Here is a 20656-nt window from a genome sequence, read left to right on the forward strand (position 1 = left end):
TCCTACTGTTCACTCTTTGTGTAGCTGTATCCCTCCCTGCATCCCCATCAACCCATTTTCTGCCTGGGCCTTGGGTAGAGCTTTCCAGCCTGGATTCCTCTTGGCCCTGTGGGTCATCAGCAGCATCAGTGGCTCCTTAAGCCTCAGCCCATTGGCTACACACCAGAATCACAGAATCACAGAATTGTAGGGGTTGGAAGGGACCTCTAGAGATCGAGTCCAACCCCCTGCCAAAGCAGGCTCCCTACACCATGTCACACAGGAAGGTGCCCAGGCGGGTCTTAAATATCTCCAGAGAAGGAGACTCCACCACCTCCCTGGGCAGCCTGTTCCAGTGCTCCGTCACCCTCACTGTAAAGAAGTTCTTCCGCACATTCGTATGGAACTTCCTATGCTGTACTTTCATCCCATTACCCCTAGTCCTATCCCCATGCACTACTAAAAAGAAACCAGACTCACCACTATGGCTCCCACACCTCAGGTATTTATAAACCTGGATCAAGTCCCCTCTCAGCCTTCTTTTCTCAAGGCTAAACAGACCCAGTTCCCTAAGTCTCTCCTCATAGGGGAGATGCTCCAGGCCCTTCACCATCTTAGTGGCCCTCCGCTGGACTCTTTCCAAGAGATCCCTGTCTTTTTTGTACCGGGGAGTCCAGAACTGGACACAATATTCCAGATGAGGCCTCACCAGGGCAGAGTAGAGGGGGAGGATCACCTCCTTTGACCTGCTGGACACGCTCTTTTTAATACACCCCAGTATGCCATTGGCTTTTTTGGCTACAAGGGCACACTGCTGGCTTATGGTTAATCTGTTGTCCACCAGGAATGTGACTCTGAAGGACAATCAATGAAGTGATGAAGGATTGAATCCTCTTTCAGCTGCAGGTGTCTTTGGTTTAGGGCAGGATGTAGGAACAGATCTTGCAGGGGATTAGCATTAGTGTCATACCTCTTCCAGTACTTCAATACGTTGGTTTAGTTGACTTGCTTTGACTTTTGCTGTCCCATGGTTTGATTTGCTTACAGACCTCATTTGTGGATGTTAGCAGTCTGACCTCAGTCTTGTCAACTGATTCCTGTTTTTCAGTCTATTCAAGTTCTCTGCTGAAACCTTTGCTGTGTCTGCCCAGCTGAAGCAAAAGGGGAAGCACAATGAAGGACAGGAGAGGAGGGGCTCATGGCTGCTGGGAGGGTATTTTCCAGCCTAGGGAATCCCCCACGGAATTAACGCACTGTTTTTGTGTTCCAGTTCACATAGGAATGCTTGCTTTTCACTTCACAGTCTGCAGCATCACAAACAGCATTCAGGACATCAGCACACCAGTGGCTGCTGAAGCATCACTGTTTTCCTTCCAGCTTTCTCAGTGCCCACTCCTCTGCCTTTCTGTGCATGCCAAAAGCTTGTTGTGTGCTCCACTGCCTGTATGCAGCATCACATAATGGATGGGAACTCCTCTGGCCTGTTTTGCAGAGAGGAAGCAATGCAAAGATGCAAATACTTGAACTCAGAACCATGGATCTTCCCATACTGGTTTCATGAACTTTCTACAGCAGAGCCAGGCTCTTCACAGCTACCAAACCTTCTGCCTCAAGAGCTGTGGGCAGGGGGATACCCAGTGGTCCAGCACATGTTGAAAGCCTCATTTTCTGAAAGCCAGCTACTGTACTCATGTAGGTTCTCAATGGCAACAACCTGGAGGCATACAGCTGCACCCAACAGCTTTCATTAGCACTCTTCTTCTAATTGGCTTGCCAATAGCAGGTGGTTAGTCACCAGCATGTATGAGCTGCCATGGCTGGCAGGTAATTGCTTCAGTGCCGATTTGGTTCCTTTGATACAATGATCTGGTACTGGGAGGTGGGAAAAATCTCCTTGGACTGGATGACCTTGTAGGTCTTTTCCAACCTTGGTGATTCTATGATTCCATTCCTTGCAGAAGTGTGTGAAGAGCTGAACCCTCATGCAGATCCCTCAAAATCCTCTCATTCATGTGACATTTACACCGAGTTGGGCCCTCCAGGAACATTGCTGGCAGTGAGCACAGTGCTCCCAAAGGCACTCTGGAAAGGTAAGGGAACACATGCAGGAGAGCTGGAGCTGCTATGGAGCACAGGTTACAGCTACACAGACACCTTTAGAAGCAGAACTTTTGCAATCCTCTTGGACAAAGCAGAGAAAGCAATTAAAATCATCGTGCTGTGACAAACAAGCAAGCATTCCCTCTTGGTCCCTTCCTCCTTTTCTTTCATCCACTCCAAAAAGCCAGAGGTACCGTGCTGGGGAACTGGGAAAGACAGAAAAGAATTTTCAGCTCAGGCAATGGATAAACCTATTTTTAGTGGCATGGAAAATGTTCCTCAGAGGCTGTGGAGAGCTATAGTGTAAGACACATTTCCTCCTCCCTAGTTTCTGCTGAAAGAAGAAAACTCCAGAAGCAAAGAGCAAAAACAACCACTCCAGTGGATGGATGACTGCCTGTGGCTGCATTGGAAGGAGAATCTTCTTGGGGGGAAAATCCCAGTGTCACTCAGTGCTGAGGGTCCAGGGGCTCAGCGCCTAAAGCCTGGGGTGAGCTGCCAAGGCTTTGCAGCTCTGAAACACTCTTAAGATTTCCCTTCTGTTTTTTGGGGTCAGAAAGGAGGATTTTTGTTACCATACAAACACGTCATATTGAGCTTATATAAAATTATCAACTGTGTGATTTAACGATGCTCTGTAGTTTGGGCTCTGTAATAGCAAAAGAGCCAATGACGAGTGGTGCTCTTTCAATTGCCATGAAAACATCTACAGTAATAGTAATAGTCTCGTGCGGGTTGGAAGGGACCTTAGAGATCATCGAGTCCAACCCCCGGGATTCGAGCCTCTGTGTAGCAGGGTGGCACTTCTACCACTTGCACCACAGGGGGATTAGAACACCAGGGCCCCGGTGTTTCAATGCAGCATTCCTACCACCTGCGCCACCGGGGCACACATCTATGACTATTTCAATTGCAATCCTCCAAGGCAGAAATGATTCCCATCATGAGAAGGGAGGAAGGGGCGGGGAGGGGGAGGGGGGCTGGAAGCAGCACATTTTGAAATGCTTGTCAGCGTTCCTCTTTCTGTTATCTGATGGAGGGGGGTTTAGAATAAATAATGCATTCATGTCCTTCTACATCCACATCTGCTTTTCGCTTCCTGGTTGCACTATTATAAATAAATTATTATGACATGTAAGGGTGATGCATGCATAAATATAATAATGTGATACATAATGTGTTACCTTCTACATGCTGCATATATCATATGTAATATGTAGATACTAAAAGCCTTATATATAATTTTTATATAACGAATCGAATAACGAATATTATTATTATAGTAATAACAGCAATTAAGCCCCACAGCTTCCCAACCCCAGGCAGCATTGGTGGCTGCACAGAGTCCAGGTATCCTCTCACTGCTGAGGCAGGGGACAGCAAGGCGAGCGGTGCTGTAGAGCTCCCTGCACTGCATGTGTCCTGCCCTGGGTTCCAGCTCCCACATGTATTGTGCTTGCTCTCCTTTCCTGCAGGTCATCCTGGTAGCAGATGTTTCTGGTGAGCCAAAACGGAAGCAGGAATGATTTCCAGCATGGTATGCAAACTATATGTTACCTATAATTAGAGTAAATCTATGGGGAAAGCACCTCTTTAACCAGCATAACTGTCTACAAAATCCCAAAGGTAAATTTGGCTTTATCAGCAAAAAACCCGCTTCCTTGCTCCCTGAATGATAACATACATAGGAAACTGACGCACAGCACAGGCAAGCAAGATCTCTATCCTCCAGGTTCACACCACTGCCCTGTCATAGTGCTGAGCTCCCTTAAGAGTGGTAGAAGAGAATCAGAGTGGTCACCCGAGTGGGTTTTGGCTGTATTATTTGAGCCTTATCTTACAAAAGCCCAGACAACAAACATCCATTTGTTTCAGACAGCTGAGTGCCATCCCTGCTTTGCAGCTGGGTCAGCTTCAGCGTGAAGAACTTCAGCAGAGCAGTTCTGTAGGTGCCATGGCTGGTGCTGTTAGAACTGCCGTGTTGTTGCCGTGCTTTACATACAGCCACTAAACATAGAATTGTTTGTGTGCTAACTGCTGAGCTGTCTCAAGCCTGTTGTGCAAGTAGAGCTGTTCACACTTACACAGTGCACTTCAACTTTTCCTTCTGTTAGAGCTCACTTTTCGAGCTGGGCAATGTGTTTCATGTACCAGCACATGCAAGTGTGGCTCTGGTCAACTCTCCTTTGCCTAAAGGACATGGCTTTGGCTCCCACTGGTCAAGTCTATGAGCTGAGCGAGGCTGAAAGGGCTGCAGATGGAGGTTCATGCAGATATCCCACTTGCTGGGGGGACAAGGTTTGTTCCTTAAATGTTGCCTAGGTCCATCATTTCTCCTGAGATCCTTTCCCCAGACAGGCTCTGCCTTGCTGAGCTGCAGCACTGAGTGGTGCCTGCGTGGAACAGACGACTGTGACTGGATGAATTCCAGATGCTACGAACAGCTTATAAACCAGCTAAACAGGATGCACTGATAAACGCTGCAGTATTGGCCAACAGCTCAATATTGCTTTTCATCAAGCCCCCGTAAATGATTTTAAAATAAACATCTGACAATCTCCTGACTTCTAGCAAGCTCCTTTGACAATTCATGGAAGCAGGGCAGCCCATAAAGCACAGCAGGGCATTTTAAGGCATGTTCATTGTGGGCCATAATCGCCTGAATTAGAGCCATTAGTTTTCCATCCTTTCATGCCCACTGTCCCCAATCAGGGCAAGGGCACAACAGTGTTCCCCTACACACTCTTAAAACTCAACGGATTGGAGAATGAAGGGCGGAACCCCATTTAACCCCCATAGTAAAGGTGAGGTGAGATTTCAGCCCACTGCTGGAAACATTTTAAGCAGTGCAGACACTCAACACTGCCGGCAACAGCTTCAGTAGGTCTGGTCTAAGCAGACTACTTATTACGAGCAAGAGAAACATCAAGCAAGGCTCAAGTGAGCAATATAAAAGGCTATTGGGAAGCTGGGCTCCACTGGGGACAGGAGTGGGTGAGATGGAGCGGTCATGGGCTGTGTCTGAATCCCCTGGTTGGGAGATGGGGGCAGAGATGATTGCAGGAACCTTGGGGTCATGTGCATGGTCAGCTTGGTGCTGTGCTTGGAGGGGAGGCATGGTGGCAGGGCTGCACCGCTCATGATGTCCTGCAGCATCACAAGGATCCAAAACCCCAAAGATGAGGGCACATGAACCCCATTTTGGGACAACACTGCATACACCCACCCAGGATTCGGCTCAGTTGGGGCTGGGAACCCAGCAGTTGAGTCCCGCAAAGCAGAGCTGCACACCACAGGGACATATCAAAACAGCACCTTTCAGCATGCCGTGAGGTCACGCAGGTTGCCACGCTGGTGTAAACAAGATTGGTGTGGTGCTGCGAACCGGCGCACTTCCTCCTGCCCGCAGTGCTGCGCCGGCTGGGTCGCCGTCTGACAAGGTAAGGCTGCATTTATGCTCCCTATTTGTGATCTAGAACAAGCATTAATGAGCTTTTAGGGTCTCCTGTGGAGGGGTTGCCCTCCCTGGCTTTTTCTCTGGGCTCAGCTCATGCAGGGAAAGGGTCTGGGAGGCTCTGGCTCTCAGCACAGTAGCCCTCCGGGTGTTCCAGTCCTCTGCGCGGGTGCATGCAGGAGGCTCAACAGCAGCTGCATGAAACTGCTGCCACCAGAGCAGGCAAAAGTTCAGCGTGGGCAGCTCCTGGTACTCCTGCTGCTCCCCAGGATCACTGCTGGACCCAGAATTCATTCCTTTGCCTGATTTCTCTGAGAATATCTTTCACTTTAAAACAGTACTTGGCAAGGGGAACCGCTCAAGATCTGTTTGGGTTTCTTTTTATTTCTTTCTTTTTTCCTATCAGCAATTTATATTGCTGCTAAAGGAATAATAATCTCATGCTGCCCTTGCAGCATCCATGCTGCTCTTTGCCTGAATCACAACGGTGAGACATCACTGTTGGAAGCAGGCAATGCAATGAGACGTGCAAGAGGGCTGCTTGGATGTGGCTTTGTCCTCAGCAGTGCTGAGGTTCAGAGCTGAAATTACAAAGTTACAACTGCAGACAGTGGCTGAAATTTAGCTTACTTCATTCACTGCTGCTTTTAAGCCTGGCTTTGTCAGAGGAGCAGAGGAATACCATTCACCTGTGTTCAGGAAGAGCTCAGCTGCACAGCCCAGGGGCAATTTGGCATTGACGGATGAGTTCCACATTGAGTGGACCCTGAATCTGAAATTTCTTAAAGCAAATCAAAAGGGAAAAGCAAATCAAAGTACTGAGGGTGAGTCGGTGTCAGACTGGGTGTGCTGTGTCAGACAGGTCAGCAGCACTTGGGCAGTGGGTGGTGCAGAAGGAGAGGGCTGCTCCAGGCACGATTCCAGCTCAGCCCTGGTGTGGGCAGGAGGATCACTGCTGTGCCCACACCTCCAGCACTGGGAATGGCACTGCAGCACTGTGCCTGCCTTGGGGCTGTGGTGCCCAAACCAGCTGTGGGAGTAGGAATGAGAGCAGAATGCAAACTGAAATCTACACAGCCCATCCAGCAGCCCAGATTCACTCCTCTTTTCTTCGTGGAAGAAGAGAAACAGAAGAAATAAAAGTACCTGTAACTGTATGACTTTCCACTTCTGAGTGCAGAGATTTCAGACTGAAGTGTGAGTGCAAAAGTATGAGGTACTCACAGCCCTGAAAGAGGACCGAGGCATTCATACTGTAATCAGGTCAACCTGCTGCAGGCAGGCAGCCAGCAGGGCACCGTGCTGCAGTGAGATGAACCTCTTTTTCCTGGAAGTGCCATGTTGTGTTTCCAAATTATCTCGCTACAAGTAATTATGTGCATGCTTTATTATTTCCCTGCTGCAACAGCCTTAGAAATACAGACTCCAATTGAAGCATGCAAAGCAGTACTTAGATAGCAATGTACTGATACCATTTTCTTTTTAATGACTCTCTTATTTTTAAGCTGCATACTGGGAGCTGTTGCCCCACAATGTGGTGTGGGGGAAGCAACAAAAAGCACTTTCTGACGTGACACGCGGAGACAAGCGCTGATAAAATCAGCTCAAGGACTTCAGCCCTTGCTGATACTTCAGGTAGCAAATGCTGTCTGAACAGCTTTGCAGACAGGAAGTCCAATTGCAGACTGCGGGGGCTTCTGCATGTGTATGTCTGTGTTTGTCCTCAGGGAGTTGAGGGGGATGGACACAGAGTTACCCCCAATCTGAGCAAATGGGAGGAAGGGGGCAATGAAGCTGCTTTTTCCTAGAGTGCCATGTTGTGTTTCCAAATTGTTCTGCTACAAGGAATTATACGCATGCTTCAGTCTTTCCTTGTTGCAGCAGCCTCAGAAACACAGACTCTGAAGACCAGATCCCATGGGAATTGCCATAGATACTCTGCTCTTACTTGATGTGCCTCCTGGCAAAGCCTAAGGGCAGGTTTCCACATCAAGGAAGAGGGCTGCATTTGAGTTAGGGAGCAGGAAAATTCCTTTCCCAAGAGCCTTGAGATCAGGTTAATCACTCACATCCACTTCTAAAATGCCTCCTGTACAATTTAGTTAAAGGGATGGATTCGTGTCCTTGTTAATGACTCTGCAGTGAAGTCATCATCCTCAGTACCCATCATGTGCCAATGAGCAACAATCACCCATACGCACATTGATGGCATTCATGCTATTGCACCCAGCTGGGTCATCCCACTCAGTCCATGTTCTTGGATATGCCCAGCCCTGAGGCCAGTTGAGGCAGAGGAGAGGCTGTCCCCCAACCAATGGCCCCAGTGATGCCCCATGCATCCCCTGTCCACCAGTCACAACCTTACATTTGCTCAGGTGATGGGGCTGGTGCACCTTCTGCCCCTCCATAGAGCAGGTTCTGCAGCCTGCAGGCTCTGAAAGCTGAAGTTCTCTATCTCCTCTAGCTCCATGTAAACATCAGGGATAGGAGGACCAATCCCCAGAGCATTTTTCTCCCTAATATCAGCAGCACAGGAGTTGTTCTTTTTGAGATCACCTTAGCAGTTAGCAACACAAAGTCATGAGAACGTGGCCATGCCATTGCCTCTGCCCCCACTGCTGGGACAGCCCCAGCCCCTCCATCTGTCCCTATGGGGCTTAAAAAACTGCCTTCAACTGGGCAAAGAAGTTCTGATTAACTCTGACACCTTGTGGACAATTAGCAGATGAGAACAAAGCTGGGGGGGGAAATCTCTCCATGTTGGGGACTCTGCCATGGTCTCAGGATGCTGCAGCCCACTGAGCCCACACATCTGGGCACAACTTGCTGCCATTGGAGCATGGAGGGTGAGACGTGAGACCAAGCGTGTGCATCATCCTCATGTTACAGCAGATACACATCCCAGACACATTTACCCTAAATATCTCTGTTCGTTGGCCACTTTGAGTCAGCAGCCCAAGTCCAATTACTCTGAAAGCTGTTGTTGCAGCCTAGTCCTGAGCTGTCACATGAAATGTAAATAAGTCTAACTGCATTTTGGAACCCCGACATGCAAACTGACTTCTGTGACTCATCTGACCCCAGCCCCACTGAAGATCACAGGTCTGTTGGCCTGCATTTGAATAGCAGCATGTTCTCAAAACGGAACGTTTTGCAAATGCACCCAGTCTCGTGGTGTCAGCAGCCATCTGGCACTGTGCTTTGTCAGAGCACAGGGCAGTCAGCCTGACCTTGACAGACAGACACACACACACAGCACAGGGCAGTCAGCCTGACCTTGACAGACAGACAGCTAATTACTCTGACAGTGATGCTTACTGGCTCCTTGGCAAAGTGGGAGCTCAGCTGGAGGGTGATGACGGAGCTGGACCTGTCCAGCTAGGGCTGCAGATGGACCCAGCCTGGGACACCTCGGTGTTATTGTGCTGTCCCAGTGAAGAAGGGTTTGGCAGTGTCCCCCCAGCTACAGTATTTCTTTGCTCTTTGGTGTAGCTGAAGAATGTAGCCCAGTTGTTAAAGCCAAGCACGTGGCAGGAGATAACCCTGCATTCTGCAAAATGAAACAGAAGTTAAAATGAGAAGCAAAGCTGTCAGCAGCTCCTGTTAATAAAGCCTCTAGGCGCTGACACTTAGTGGCCCAGGGCTGGGGCCACCTGCAGCCCCATTTAACAAAGGAAACCAACACTACTTGTGCACTTTATCATCTGAGAGCTCTAATCTCTTTTTGTATACAGCAGAAAGAAAAGAAACCATAGTAACAGGGGACGAGTTACTAATATGTACCTACAGACAGTTCTTTTTCTGGCAGATGCGCCATGCAAGTTTCTCTGTCAGGAAATGAGTCAGAAGCAGTGGAGCAGTGTCTGCAGTGCCATACGAAACAGGAAGCCAATATTCAATGTTAACCGTTGCATTAGACATGGAAGGGAATCACTGTACTAAGAATGAGAACCCCATGGGGAAGTACCCCATAAAAACCAAACTCCTGTAACTCAACCACAGGTACAACCCAGTTGTTGGCATCCATATTTTGATCACTGGGGTGAGTGGTTGCTTGCTTGCAGAAGTCAGGCTGTGGCACACTGTAATAGTCAGAAAAATCAAGGCAATGGAATGGTGTTACAGGACACTTAATGTCAAGGAAACCAGTACAATAGAAAGGTGTAACATGGAAAAAGTGCTCACCCATCTCTGAAAAATCTATGCTCACAGGGAAAACGCCAGACAAAAGGGACCTCCAGACCAGAGATCCTTCCCCACTAGCAGTCAGCCCTTAAATGAGGTCTGAGAGGTGCAGCCAGACTCCACCCCTTCTGGTTTGCACAGCTCAGTTGCCTTCACCTGTGCTCCAAGGGCTGCCTGCGTCCTTTCCCCAGGTGATCAATCAGTGGTTCAGGTCAGGACTCAACAGTTACGATACACACACCTTCCTCCTATATATTCCTTGCTGGAAACCATGTCACAGATGGGTTAGAGCTGCAAGAAGGATGGGAAGCTCCTCCTGCTCCTTCATGAGCAGTGTGGCACAGTTTCTCCCATGCTTATGGAAACTGGAAAGCACAGCAAGGGGACTGACACTGTGGCAGCAGTCCTATCTCCTCTGCAGGAATAGTTGGAGGGGGCAGCTTTGAGAAGGTAGCAGCATGTTCTACACAGGAGACTACTAAGCCTCAGTGTTGTCAGATAGAAAATGTGAATACTGACAACTCTTGCAGTGCCTTTGCCTTTACAACCATCACTTCTTTTGCTGTCCACAGGAATGACCCGCACTCCCCTTCCTGTGCCAAATGTTCCCAGCAGCCCCATCATGATGCACAGCAACTGGACCTGCTCTGATCCCAACATAACATACAAATCCACGCTGTATGCAGCCACCTACACCATCATCTTCATCCCCGGCTTGCTGGCCAACAGTGCTGCCCTCTGGGTGCTGTGTCGCTTCATCAGCAAGAAGAACAAAGCTGTCATCTTCATGATCAACCTGGCCATGGCCGACCTGGCGCACGTCCTCTCACTGCCACTGCGGATTTACTATTACATCAACCGCACGTGGCCTTTTGGGAGATTCCTCTGCTTGCTGTGCTTCTACCTGAAGTACCTCAACATGTACGCCAGCATCTGCTTCCTCACCTGCATCAGCATCCAGCGGTACTTCTTCCTATACCAGCCCTTCAAGGCCAAGGACTGGAAGCGGCGCTACGACATCGCTATCAGCGCGGCCGTCTGGCTCTTCGTGGGCGCTGCGTGCTCCCCGTTCCCCATCATGCGCAGCTTCCGCCTGCAGAACAACTCCAAAACCTGCTTTGCAGACCTGGAGGTGAGGCAGATCGAGAGCAAAGTGGCCACTGTGGCGATGACGGCCACCGCAGAGCTCTTTGGCTTCATTGGGCCCCTCATCGTTATTGTGTTCTGTACCTGGAAAACAAAGGTTTCCCTTCAGGGATTCCAGATACCACTGCAAAACAACAGCGAGGGGCGGAAAGCTTCGAGGATGGTGTGCACCTGTGCCATCGTGTTCTTTGTGTGCTTTGCACCGTATCACATCAATTTCTTCTTCTACATGATGGTAAAAGAAAACGTTATTACAGACTGCCTCCTGCGCAGGATCACTCTGCACACCCAGCCCTTCTGCTTAACTCTGGCAAGTCTGGACTGCTGCCTGGATCCGATCCTCTATTTCTTTATGACCTCAGAGTTTCAGGACCAGATCTCCAGACACAGCAGCATGGCCATCAGGAGTCGACTCATGAGCAAAGAGAGCGCGTCATCATTTAAGGAATGAGATAAAGCCAGCATGAGAGAGTTCAAATATTTAATCTGAAATCCAGGATCATTCTACTACCAACTCCATTACAGAAGACCCCTCGATTGTTCAGGGGAGTTTTGTAGCAAATCTTTTGATACACACAAAATAAGACTTTACGATCAACGTGTCGGAGTGACTCAGCAGTCAATGACTGCACCTACTGATGTGATGCCCACTCCTGACCCAGCAGGACTGGAAAATCCCCAAAGCTTTGATGGGAAATGGTGGAAACATCCTAGTAGCTTTTCTTCCCATTTTTCCAACTCCAAGGGCACTTTGTTCAAGCCAGAGATGATTATTCATCCATACGCTGGCATCTGCTGAAATGCTTTCTCTGCACACATGCAGAAATGGCCAGGAGTAACTGTTTTGCTGTCCATGCTCAGGGACACAGATGTGTGAGCTCACTGCTGCCTGCCCCAGCTCTCAGGGCATCACACTTACCACTGCTTCGTTCCTTTCTGCTCTTTTCATCAACTCCTTCTCACCCAGCTCCATGCATGCTCCTTACCTGTGGATGCATCCTGTGCCTTACCCTGCTTACACAGCCAGTGCTGTGATGTTGCTCACATTCTGCACAGTGGGATCTTTCCTCACTCCACATCCCCTTCACACCCCAAGGAACAGCACTGCCAGCAGTGGAGACCCAGCTTCAGCGCTGCTGGGTTGGGAGACCCCAGTGGCACCATGCAGGTCCTCATCCCGATATGTTCATGGCTCCTTCAGCCAAGTGCTGGAACCACACCATCAGGTCCTTCTTTAGGGGTTCAGGGGCAGATCCACTAGAGAAGAAAGGTGTCTTTCCCTTGCAGGTTTCCCTAAGATGTGACAGCTCCTAAGCCAAATTCTGCTAGCGTGTGTAACAGTGGTTTCCCCATGATAACAGAGGACTCTTTCTGAATAAAAGCACTGATTTAGGCCCTCTGAAACCCATGTCTTTCCAAAACAAATGCATTCAGTGGCACCATCTCACATGTTGCTACAAAGCAGATAAAATACTAGAAACACTTGCTGGGTATATTTTAACCACATGATTCCTCTCATTTATTTTCACTTATTCAGCTTTTTTCTGCATATTACAGTTTTTTACTTGTCTGTTTTACAACAAAGTGGGGGCAATTCAACAGCCAGGTTTGGAAAACCATTACACTGGAGCTCTTCTCAAAGGCAGTGACTAGCTGCTGATTGAACCCGATTAGCTGCCGTAGTTTTCCTCTTGTTGGTGAGAGGATGAGTATTATGAACTTAATCTTACAAGCAGTTAAGTGAGGATGCCAAAAGCTGCTCATCCAAATGGGGTAGCGTTCACGTGGTGTTACTGCAGCTTATGTAGCTTGGTAGTGTGAAGTGGGAGCTGTTTGCTGTGTTTACAGTTCTCTATTTATCAGGTGAGAACAAATCAAAGGCACTGTTATGGCAAGTGTGTAGCTCATCCTACACTGTTCTTTCCAAAAACGGATGCTTCAGAAATAAATGTATTTTTGCAAACATAAGCTGAGTTTCCTAGTGGTCCCTTGCATCTGCAGAACAGAATGGGATCATCTCCTCCTTCACGTGGATCAGAGGTCATTATGAAGTGCATTGGTTGCTTCTGACTTTTCTTGTTCTTTAAGATTTCTCTCCTGTCTATGGAAAGGTGTGGGATGGACCTCCAGAAGCAATAATATTCCCATCCCCATGGGGGCATCCCCAGCACCTCATCTCCTGTTGTCACCCCACCCCCTGCCTCACTCACCTCTGAGCTCCCTCAGATCCCACTTAACCAACTTGTCTGATCATTGCACATCAGAGACCAACAGCCTGCCCTCTGCAAACCAATACAAGACATCCCAAGGTTTTAGTCCCAGCCAAACACTCAGCAGCAGAACAAGCCCCCAGCAGACCCAGCTGCCCCCCAGGATGGGATCTGGAGCTGCAGATGTGCCAGCCCCACTTCCTGCAATTCACTCCATTTCCCATTGCCATACAATGTCTTTATTATTTTGTCCATAGGAAGCACCACTTCATGTTGTTCCTCCTGGACTGTCTCCTGTGCTGGTGCCGTTAGCAAAAGAATTATGTCTCTTGCAGGGCAAGCAAATTGTTCCTCGTGCTGACTGATGTCAAAGCTGAGAGGTTCCTCTCCTGTCTGGAGAAGGGTCCTCCTCTATTGGACAAGAACAGGAGTGGGGTTACAGCCCGTGGGGTTTATTTCCTTCCTGCAGGTCTCCAGTGCTGAGCTGCAGGACTCTGTGAGTACCTCAGCTTCAGTTTCTTCCCCATCATGAGGTGACAGCTCTCTGAAGAGAAAAATCACAGTTCTCTGTAGATGCAGGAGAATCAGGAGCTGCCTCAAGGGTATGTAAGCTCTTCATCCCATTCAATAGACCCTGGGCACACGACTTGTGCATTTCCACTAACAAACACCCAGCTTGTGCTTTAAACAACATCTTAATCTGAATTTGTTGGCAATCACCAACTCCAGTCTTCCTTCCACTGTTCTCATAGAGACCCACATGCCATGGGGACTGGCCCAGCTCCAGCACCACACGCTGCCAGCCCGGTCAGCTCAATCCCTGCATGGGGCCGAGAGCTTTGTGTAAAGGAGAGCAGCTCCTCCGAGTGCTGTTTGTCAGACATCCTTCAGGTGCATCCTGTCAGACATTTCCCAGTGCCAAGCACACACATAGGCATGGGTGATCTGCCCTTGGCCTCCTGCCCACAGGATACCAGTCTGAATGCAGAACCGACCCTCCATGGAAGGCTCAGATAAAGCCTCACACAGCTATTAAGGAGTTCCCAAAGTATCTTCTGCTTTTAAAAATAAAAATGTGCAGAGTGCAGAATGCACGTCCTGCATCTCCTGCTGGAGTGCTGAGCAGAGGGGAAGGGCTCAGCAGGGTATGACCAGCAAGTCCCTGCAGACAGCTCCAGAATTGGGGCTGAAGTGGATGAGAGCAGGCTGGGTGCATGTCCTGGTGTCAGGAGGAGGACATCCTCACAGGATATCCTGGTAAAACATCATGTCGCCTCAGGATCAACCTTTAACCTCTGCAAAGAGATGCTCTGGAACAATCCAATGCCCCTTTATACAAATCTGAGCCCTTTGCAAACAATTGTACACAGTTATTTCTCCCAGGGATCACCATCAGCTGCTGAAAATGATTCATGGGGAGAAAAGATGAATGATGAGCAGCTCTCACACCTTCCAAACCATTCTGCAGGGTTGGTTCCAGCCATGGGGCTGAAGTCTTGCACTGTACTTAGCGTTACCTCTTCTGCCTCTCTTCCACAGTTGTGTTCTTTGCTCATTTTGCAGGGTCACAGGACTGTTGAAAGAAAATAAATATAGAACAGAGAAGGACAAGATGGGATGGGATAGGATGGGGTAGGGTAGGGTAGGGTAGGGTAGGGTAGGGTAGGGTAGGGTAGGGTAGGGTAGGATGGGATGGGATGGGATGGGATGGGATGGGATGGGATGGGATGGGATGGGATGGGATGGGATGGGATGGGACAGGGTAGGTTGGGATGGGATGGAATAGGGTGGGATGGGATAGAATGGGATGGGATAGTCAAAAAGGACCTACAAAGATCATCAAAGAGCCCTTATTTTCTACTGCACATTAAGTACAAGATGAAAAAGGAATGTGACAGCATCCACCTCAGCTATACCAACCCCAGAGCCAGAAAATGCAGCACTGAGAATGAGGCAGCTCAGAGGAAGTCATGCAATGTGTAGGTGTGCCAGTGCTCAGCAGTAGGGGAAATAAAAATTATGTATGTGTATATATATATACACATATATAGAGATGGAGGAGGAATTCAAGGATGTGAAAACTGAAGAGGAATTGGGAATGGTGGACATTCTGTTTTTGTAAAAAAAAAAAAAAAAAAAGACTGTGTGGGGAAAACTTCAATCTTAAACCAACACATAATTGCAGAAATGAATTCCAAAGCCCTGTAAGCTTTAGCCTGTAGGGTTCAACATCCGAAGTTAACAGAAATTCCAAGAGAATACAAGGAAATCACCACCTTCCAATGACTTTCTACTGACCCAGCGTTTGGTTTTCCTTTCTGCATGGAACAGTTTTTACAAGCACAGGAAAGCAGGGGAAAGGAGAAGCGGACTGACTGAAGCTCATATTCACACCACACAACTTTGGAGCGAAGAGAAAAGTGCATCCGAGCTCTGTCCTGTGGCATTGGCTGCAGTGACATCAACGCCCTTACAGCTGTTTTCACGTCATTCGCCGAACACATTTTGTGTGCTGGAGGGAAACGAAATCCAGGATTTCCTGTTCTGCAGCCGCTGTGCCGGGCTGCAGATGCCGCCAGGATTCCTTCCAGTGCTCCAAAAACATGTGGGAGTTTGGAGGGGAGCTGCTGGAGCTGGGAGTGCTGCAAGGAGCCGTCGCAAAGCAAAGCCGGGGGCTCACTGCTCCTGCAGCCTAGCATGGATGCCAGCCCTGTGCAGGATGGGAGCTGTGGGGAGGTAAGCCCATTGCTGCTGTGTGTTTTCTTCCAGTAGACAGAAGCTGTGGTGGTTCCGAGCAACGCTACAGCAGCGGGTTGCGATTTTCTGTTTTATGTTTGATTTTATATTCTGGCAGTGACTGTGGTTGTGCATTTCTGTGTCGCTCACTGAGAGGGGGAGCAGAGTGCTGTGCACACGAGCAGGAGGCAGCCTGCAGCAAGCATTGCCTCCTACAGCAAAGAACTTCAGCTGTAGATGTTACTTTTGTTACGGGCAGGAGCTGCTAGAACCAACCGGCTCTGTTTACGCATTTCCCATCAGTGCTCGGATTAAACAAACAATACTACTGCCTGTACATAAGTCCTAAAAAGCCTCTGTTACTTGAAATCAGCAGCTTACTTCATGCCAAACGTGTGGGGATTCTTCTTTTTCTTAACATTTTCTTTACGTAGCTGCTTATCCCTCCAGCATCCCAGCACTGATCAGGACTGGAGGGTGGCAGCTCTGTTGTTCTGTCTCATTCCATCCCATGCTTTCCTGTCCCATTCCATCCCACTCCATCCCACCCGATCCCATCCCATCCCACTGCAGCCAGACTCCAGCAAGTCTCTGTCTGCCCAACAAACCCATGGAAAGGATGAGGGCGAGTTTGAAAGTGGATCTGGGAGCACTAAAAGCCGTACCGCAGAAATGCAGAGCTGGGTGGGGCAGGCAGTGATTCAGAGCAGCCAGGCAATTTCCAACACCGACAGCCATGTATGTGTCCAGAAAAAGACACTGCTCACATGCTCCAAAAAGCACTGTGATAGCAGCCTTAGTGCCCTGATGAAGCACAGAGTTAGCCAGAGCTCACATCTGATGGCTCTGCCCTCTCTCCCTTCTGCATTTCCATCTGTAAACCCACCAGGACAGGAATGAAGTCCAGCTTGCAGACAGATAAATCTCAGCTTTTCCACGGATAAAAGCCCCCCCCAGCTCCTGTCTGCATGTAAATCAGTGTGGGGAGGTCATTACTCGTTACACCAATAGCAATAAGAAAAAGAAGCATCAAAAGAATGAAGGAATTGCAGGCAAAGCCCTGCCATAACGCAGCAGCATCCCTGCTCTGTAATGAATGGAAACTTGGGGCTGTCAGGAGGAGCTGTGCTGAATGAGCTCTGGCAGGACCTGGTGCTGTTGGCTGCAGGGAGCTCCTCCTGCTCTCACCTGGTGTAATGGTAAACACTGCCAAACCAAACTGCACATCCAGGTAATGGTCTGGCCAAGAAATGCACACTGCTGGGCAGTAAACAAAGCTAACAAATGGAGAAAGCAGGCAGTAAGGCTCCCCATGGACACAGCTCTTAGGATGTGGGCTGCAGGTAGTAGCACCCTATGAACCTCTATGGAGAGACCATCCTGTGTATAAATAGTGTCCTATCTACCTATAGAGAGCCTCCTATGTGTATTTCTATCATCTATCTGTATAGAGAGAGCATCCTGTGTACATGTAGAGCATCCTCTCCACAGCATCCTCCCACACACAGAGGCACGCCAGCCCCCAGCATGACCCACTAACACCCCCGTGCTGGGAGGAGAAACAGGCAAAGGGATGGAAAGAAGCTCTGCTTGCTATGAGACAGATACATTTATCTTCCTCTGTATCTTGCTGCTGGAGGACCACTCATGTTGCCATAACACAATGCCTGCACAGCACACCACAAAGACCCAAATTGAGTTAGCAGGACCAGAAGAGGGGCTGGCATGCGTTTGGCCAGCTATTATCTTATAACTTAGCTCTGAGTCTGGAGCCAGAGCTCTGATGGATCTGTCTGCGCCTCCCTGGCCAGCCACTGCTCTGCTCTGCTGCACTGTTTGTGGGTGCTGTTTATTGCCATGCTGCTGGTTCACACTGAGCCTCAGCTCAGAGCCAGAAAGGCCCACTCATAGACCCTCTTTATTTGTAGCCTCATGGAAATCACTTGTATGTGTAATAGAGCACCAGTCTGATCAGAGTTGGACAGAAAGCTGAGTGCAGTAGAAGTGGATCTGGAAAAAGCCTAGAGAGATGAAGAAGTTCTCGGGTATTAGAAATAGCAATTAATGATACGGAGCCACTGTGATACTGGGCTGGGGGACACAAAGCTCATAAGCAGTTTTGCAGATAAAATCTTCAAGGAGCAACATGGAGGGTGCCCAGGGTCAGCATGACCTGAAGTGAATTATTCAACGTGAGGAAACATTGTGAGGTTTTAGACAGTACATGGGGATGTGGTTTAGGGGGCACTGAAGTGGGGGTTCAAGGCTTGGACTCAATTATCTTGGTGGCCGTTTCCTACCATAGAATCACAGGGTTATTATACACCACCTGCGTTTGCTCCTTGCAGGAAGCCTCCATCCACCTGAACCCATTGGTGAGCGAGGAGTCTGGGCTGCGATGGAGAGCAATGCATCCTCAGGGAACTGCAGCCAACCCCAGATGTCCTTCCAGAGCACACTGTACGCAGCCACCTACACCATCATCTTCATCCCCGGCCTGCTGGCCAACAGCGCTGCCCTCTGGGTGCTGTGCCGCTTCATCAGCAAGAAGAGCAAGGCTGTCATCTTCATGATCAACCTGGCCGTGGCCGACCTGGCACATGTTCTTTCACTGCCACTGCGGATGTATTACTACATCAACCACACGTGGCCCTTCGGGTCCTTCCTCTGCCAGCTGTGCTTCTACTTGAAGTACCTCAACATGTACGCCAGCATCTGCTTCCTCACCTGCATCAGCATCCAGCGGTATCTCTTCCTCCTGCATCCCTTCAAGGCCACGGCCTGGAAGCGCCGCTATGACGTGGGGCTCAGCGCGGCCGTCTGGCTCTTCGTGGGCGCTGCCTGCCTGCCTCTACCCATTGTCAGGAGCCCAGCCCTATCCAACAGCACCACCACCTGCTTCTCCGACCTGGCCGTCAAGCAGCTGACGCCAGGAGCCTCCATCGCACTGGTGACAGTGGCAGAGCTCTTTGGGTTCGTCATCCCCTTTGGCATCATCGCGTGGTGCACCTGGAAGATGCGGCAGTCGCTGCAGGAGGGCGGGACGCAGCTGCAGAGCACTAGTGAGAAGCAGAAGGCACTGAGGATGGTGCTGATGTGTGCCGCCGTCTTCTTCATCTGCTTCACCCCCTATCACATCAACTTCCCCTTCTTCATGATGGTGATTGAGAACATCATCAAGGACTGCACTGTGCACAGAAACACACTCCGCTTCCACCCCATCTCCCTCTGCCTGGCCAGCCTCAACTGCTGCCTGGATCCGGTCCTCTACTACTTCATGACCTCTGAGTTCCAGGACCAGCTGCTCCGTCATGGCTGTGCTGCCCTACGGGCTCGCCTTGCACGCAGCCGGCGCAGCCTCACCATGAGCGATGCCAGCCACAACATCCGTACCAAGCGGAGAAGTCTGCCAAGGTTTCAGTTTTGGTCCCTCCCCAAGTTCTTTGGGAGGATAAACAGCATGGAAATCCCCCCAATGCAGCCCGATGAGCTCCTCTTGGAGTCCATCTCTTGAAAATGAAGCATTCCTCTCTACCTTGGCATTCCCATTGCTTGAGTGAAGATTGTGTTACGTCTCCAAGTGCTCATTAATACATGTTGGTCTCCTAATACGTGTTAGTAACGTGTTGAATTATCCTCATGTGTGACAGGTGTGGGGATCAAACCTGGAAGGACATGCTGATCAAGGAAGGTTTGATGCTGCTGTTGGGGAGGGTTGGCCTTACAGCATTTTCCTTCACGTCACAGCTAAAATATCACAGCCACCACCAATGTCATTGTTTCTTTCATGCTGTACTGTGAGGGCCTCCCTCCCCTGCCATTGTTGTTGTTTCAGTGTTTTACCTATTTATCAGCTACAGAAGCCCTCCTGCTGCAGCCTGGCTCTCCGCACAATGGGATCAGGACACTCAGTGATTTGCATGTAAAGCAAACCTCTCCAATGGGAAAACCCATAATCTGGGCAAAGCACAGACAGGTCAGGACCTCAGGGCTGCAGTGCCATCCCTCCTGTCATCACAAGAGCCCTGTGCTACCCAGCACTTTGCTCAAGCCTCTGCTCATCAACGCAGATGCTATGCAGCCCCTCAGTTCTGCTTCATAACCTAGAAATGGTCCCAGCCTTCACTGGGGAGTGAGAGACGTTTACAAACCCAACCCGAGAGCATCCTATGGACTTACTTCAAACTTGGGGGGAAATAAAATGTTCTCAACAGGTCTTTGCACACCATGGGCATTATTTTAAAGGCTGCCACTTGCAAATATCCTTATAGTTACAGGGTTTGATTTGAGCCTCCTCCAAAGAGCCCCAAGCACCACGCTCAGGCAGCATTTCCATTCTGTGCTCTCTCAGCAGCTGCATTAGCTCTGTTAATCAGCTAGCCCCACACCAGCTCTGCGTCCCCAGCAGAACACAAGCTCCAGGGATTCCCATCCCAGTCCCAGCCCTATTTGTGCTACTGGAAGCTCCTAAAAGACCCATGGGCAGCGTATGGGTTGGAGCTTTGCTCTCTCAAACCAAAGCACTGGTGACTGCAGTGCCAAAAACCCTGGGAGAATTACTTAAGTACATGTAGGCAGAGGGTTGGGGTTTATTTTTATAGAAAGCAGGCTGACTGATAATTGGATGCACATTTCCTGCCCATGCAGTACTTCTGGCAGAGCGTGAGCAGACTGTGCTTCTCTGTAGCTGGAGCACAGCAGAGGGACAGGCAGGGAACACGGGGAAACCCTCTGCTATGTACTGCACAACCAAGGCAGGCAGCATGCACACACTGTCCCCCAGTGCACACTGCCCCCCCACGTGCCAAAATCCCTCACCAAAACCCACAAGAATGACAAAAGGAAG

The 20656-nt window shown here is 49.5% G+C and overlaps 2 protein-coding genes across 2 annotated transcripts; both read left to right on the forward strand.

Moving 5' to 3' along the window:
• Positions 1-5401: 5401 nt before the first annotated feature.
• On the forward strand, positions 5402-12832 carry LOC107312651 (putative P2Y purinoceptor 10). The gene is made up of 2 exons (XM_015860275.2): positions 5402-5519; positions 10291-12832. Exon 2 carries the CDS (start codon positions 10293-10295, stop codon positions 11313-11315), a length of 1023 nt encoding a protein of 340 aa, XP_015715761.1. The 5' UTR covers positions 5402-5519; positions 10291-10292; the 3' UTR covers positions 11316-12832.
• A 2451-nt stretch (positions 12833-15283) lies between these two features.
• Positions 15284-20026, forward strand: LOC107312640 (putative P2Y purinoceptor 10). Its single transcript, XM_015860266.2, has 2 exons — positions 15284-15810; positions 18159-20026. The coding sequence occupies exon 2, from the start codon at positions 18209-18211 to the stop codon at positions 19322-19324; it is 1116 nt and encodes a 371-aa protein (XP_015715752.1). The 5' UTR covers positions 15284-15810; positions 18159-18208; the 3' UTR covers positions 19325-20026.
• Positions 20027-20656: the final 630 nt, after the last annotated feature.

The sequence above is a fragment of the Coturnix japonica genome, chromosome 4 (genome assembly GCF_001577835.2).
Source record: "Coturnix japonica isolate 7356 chromosome 4, Coturnix japonica 2.1, whole genome shotgun sequence".
Lineage (NCBI taxonomy): Eukaryota > Metazoa > Chordata > Aves > Galliformes > Phasianidae > Coturnix > Coturnix japonica.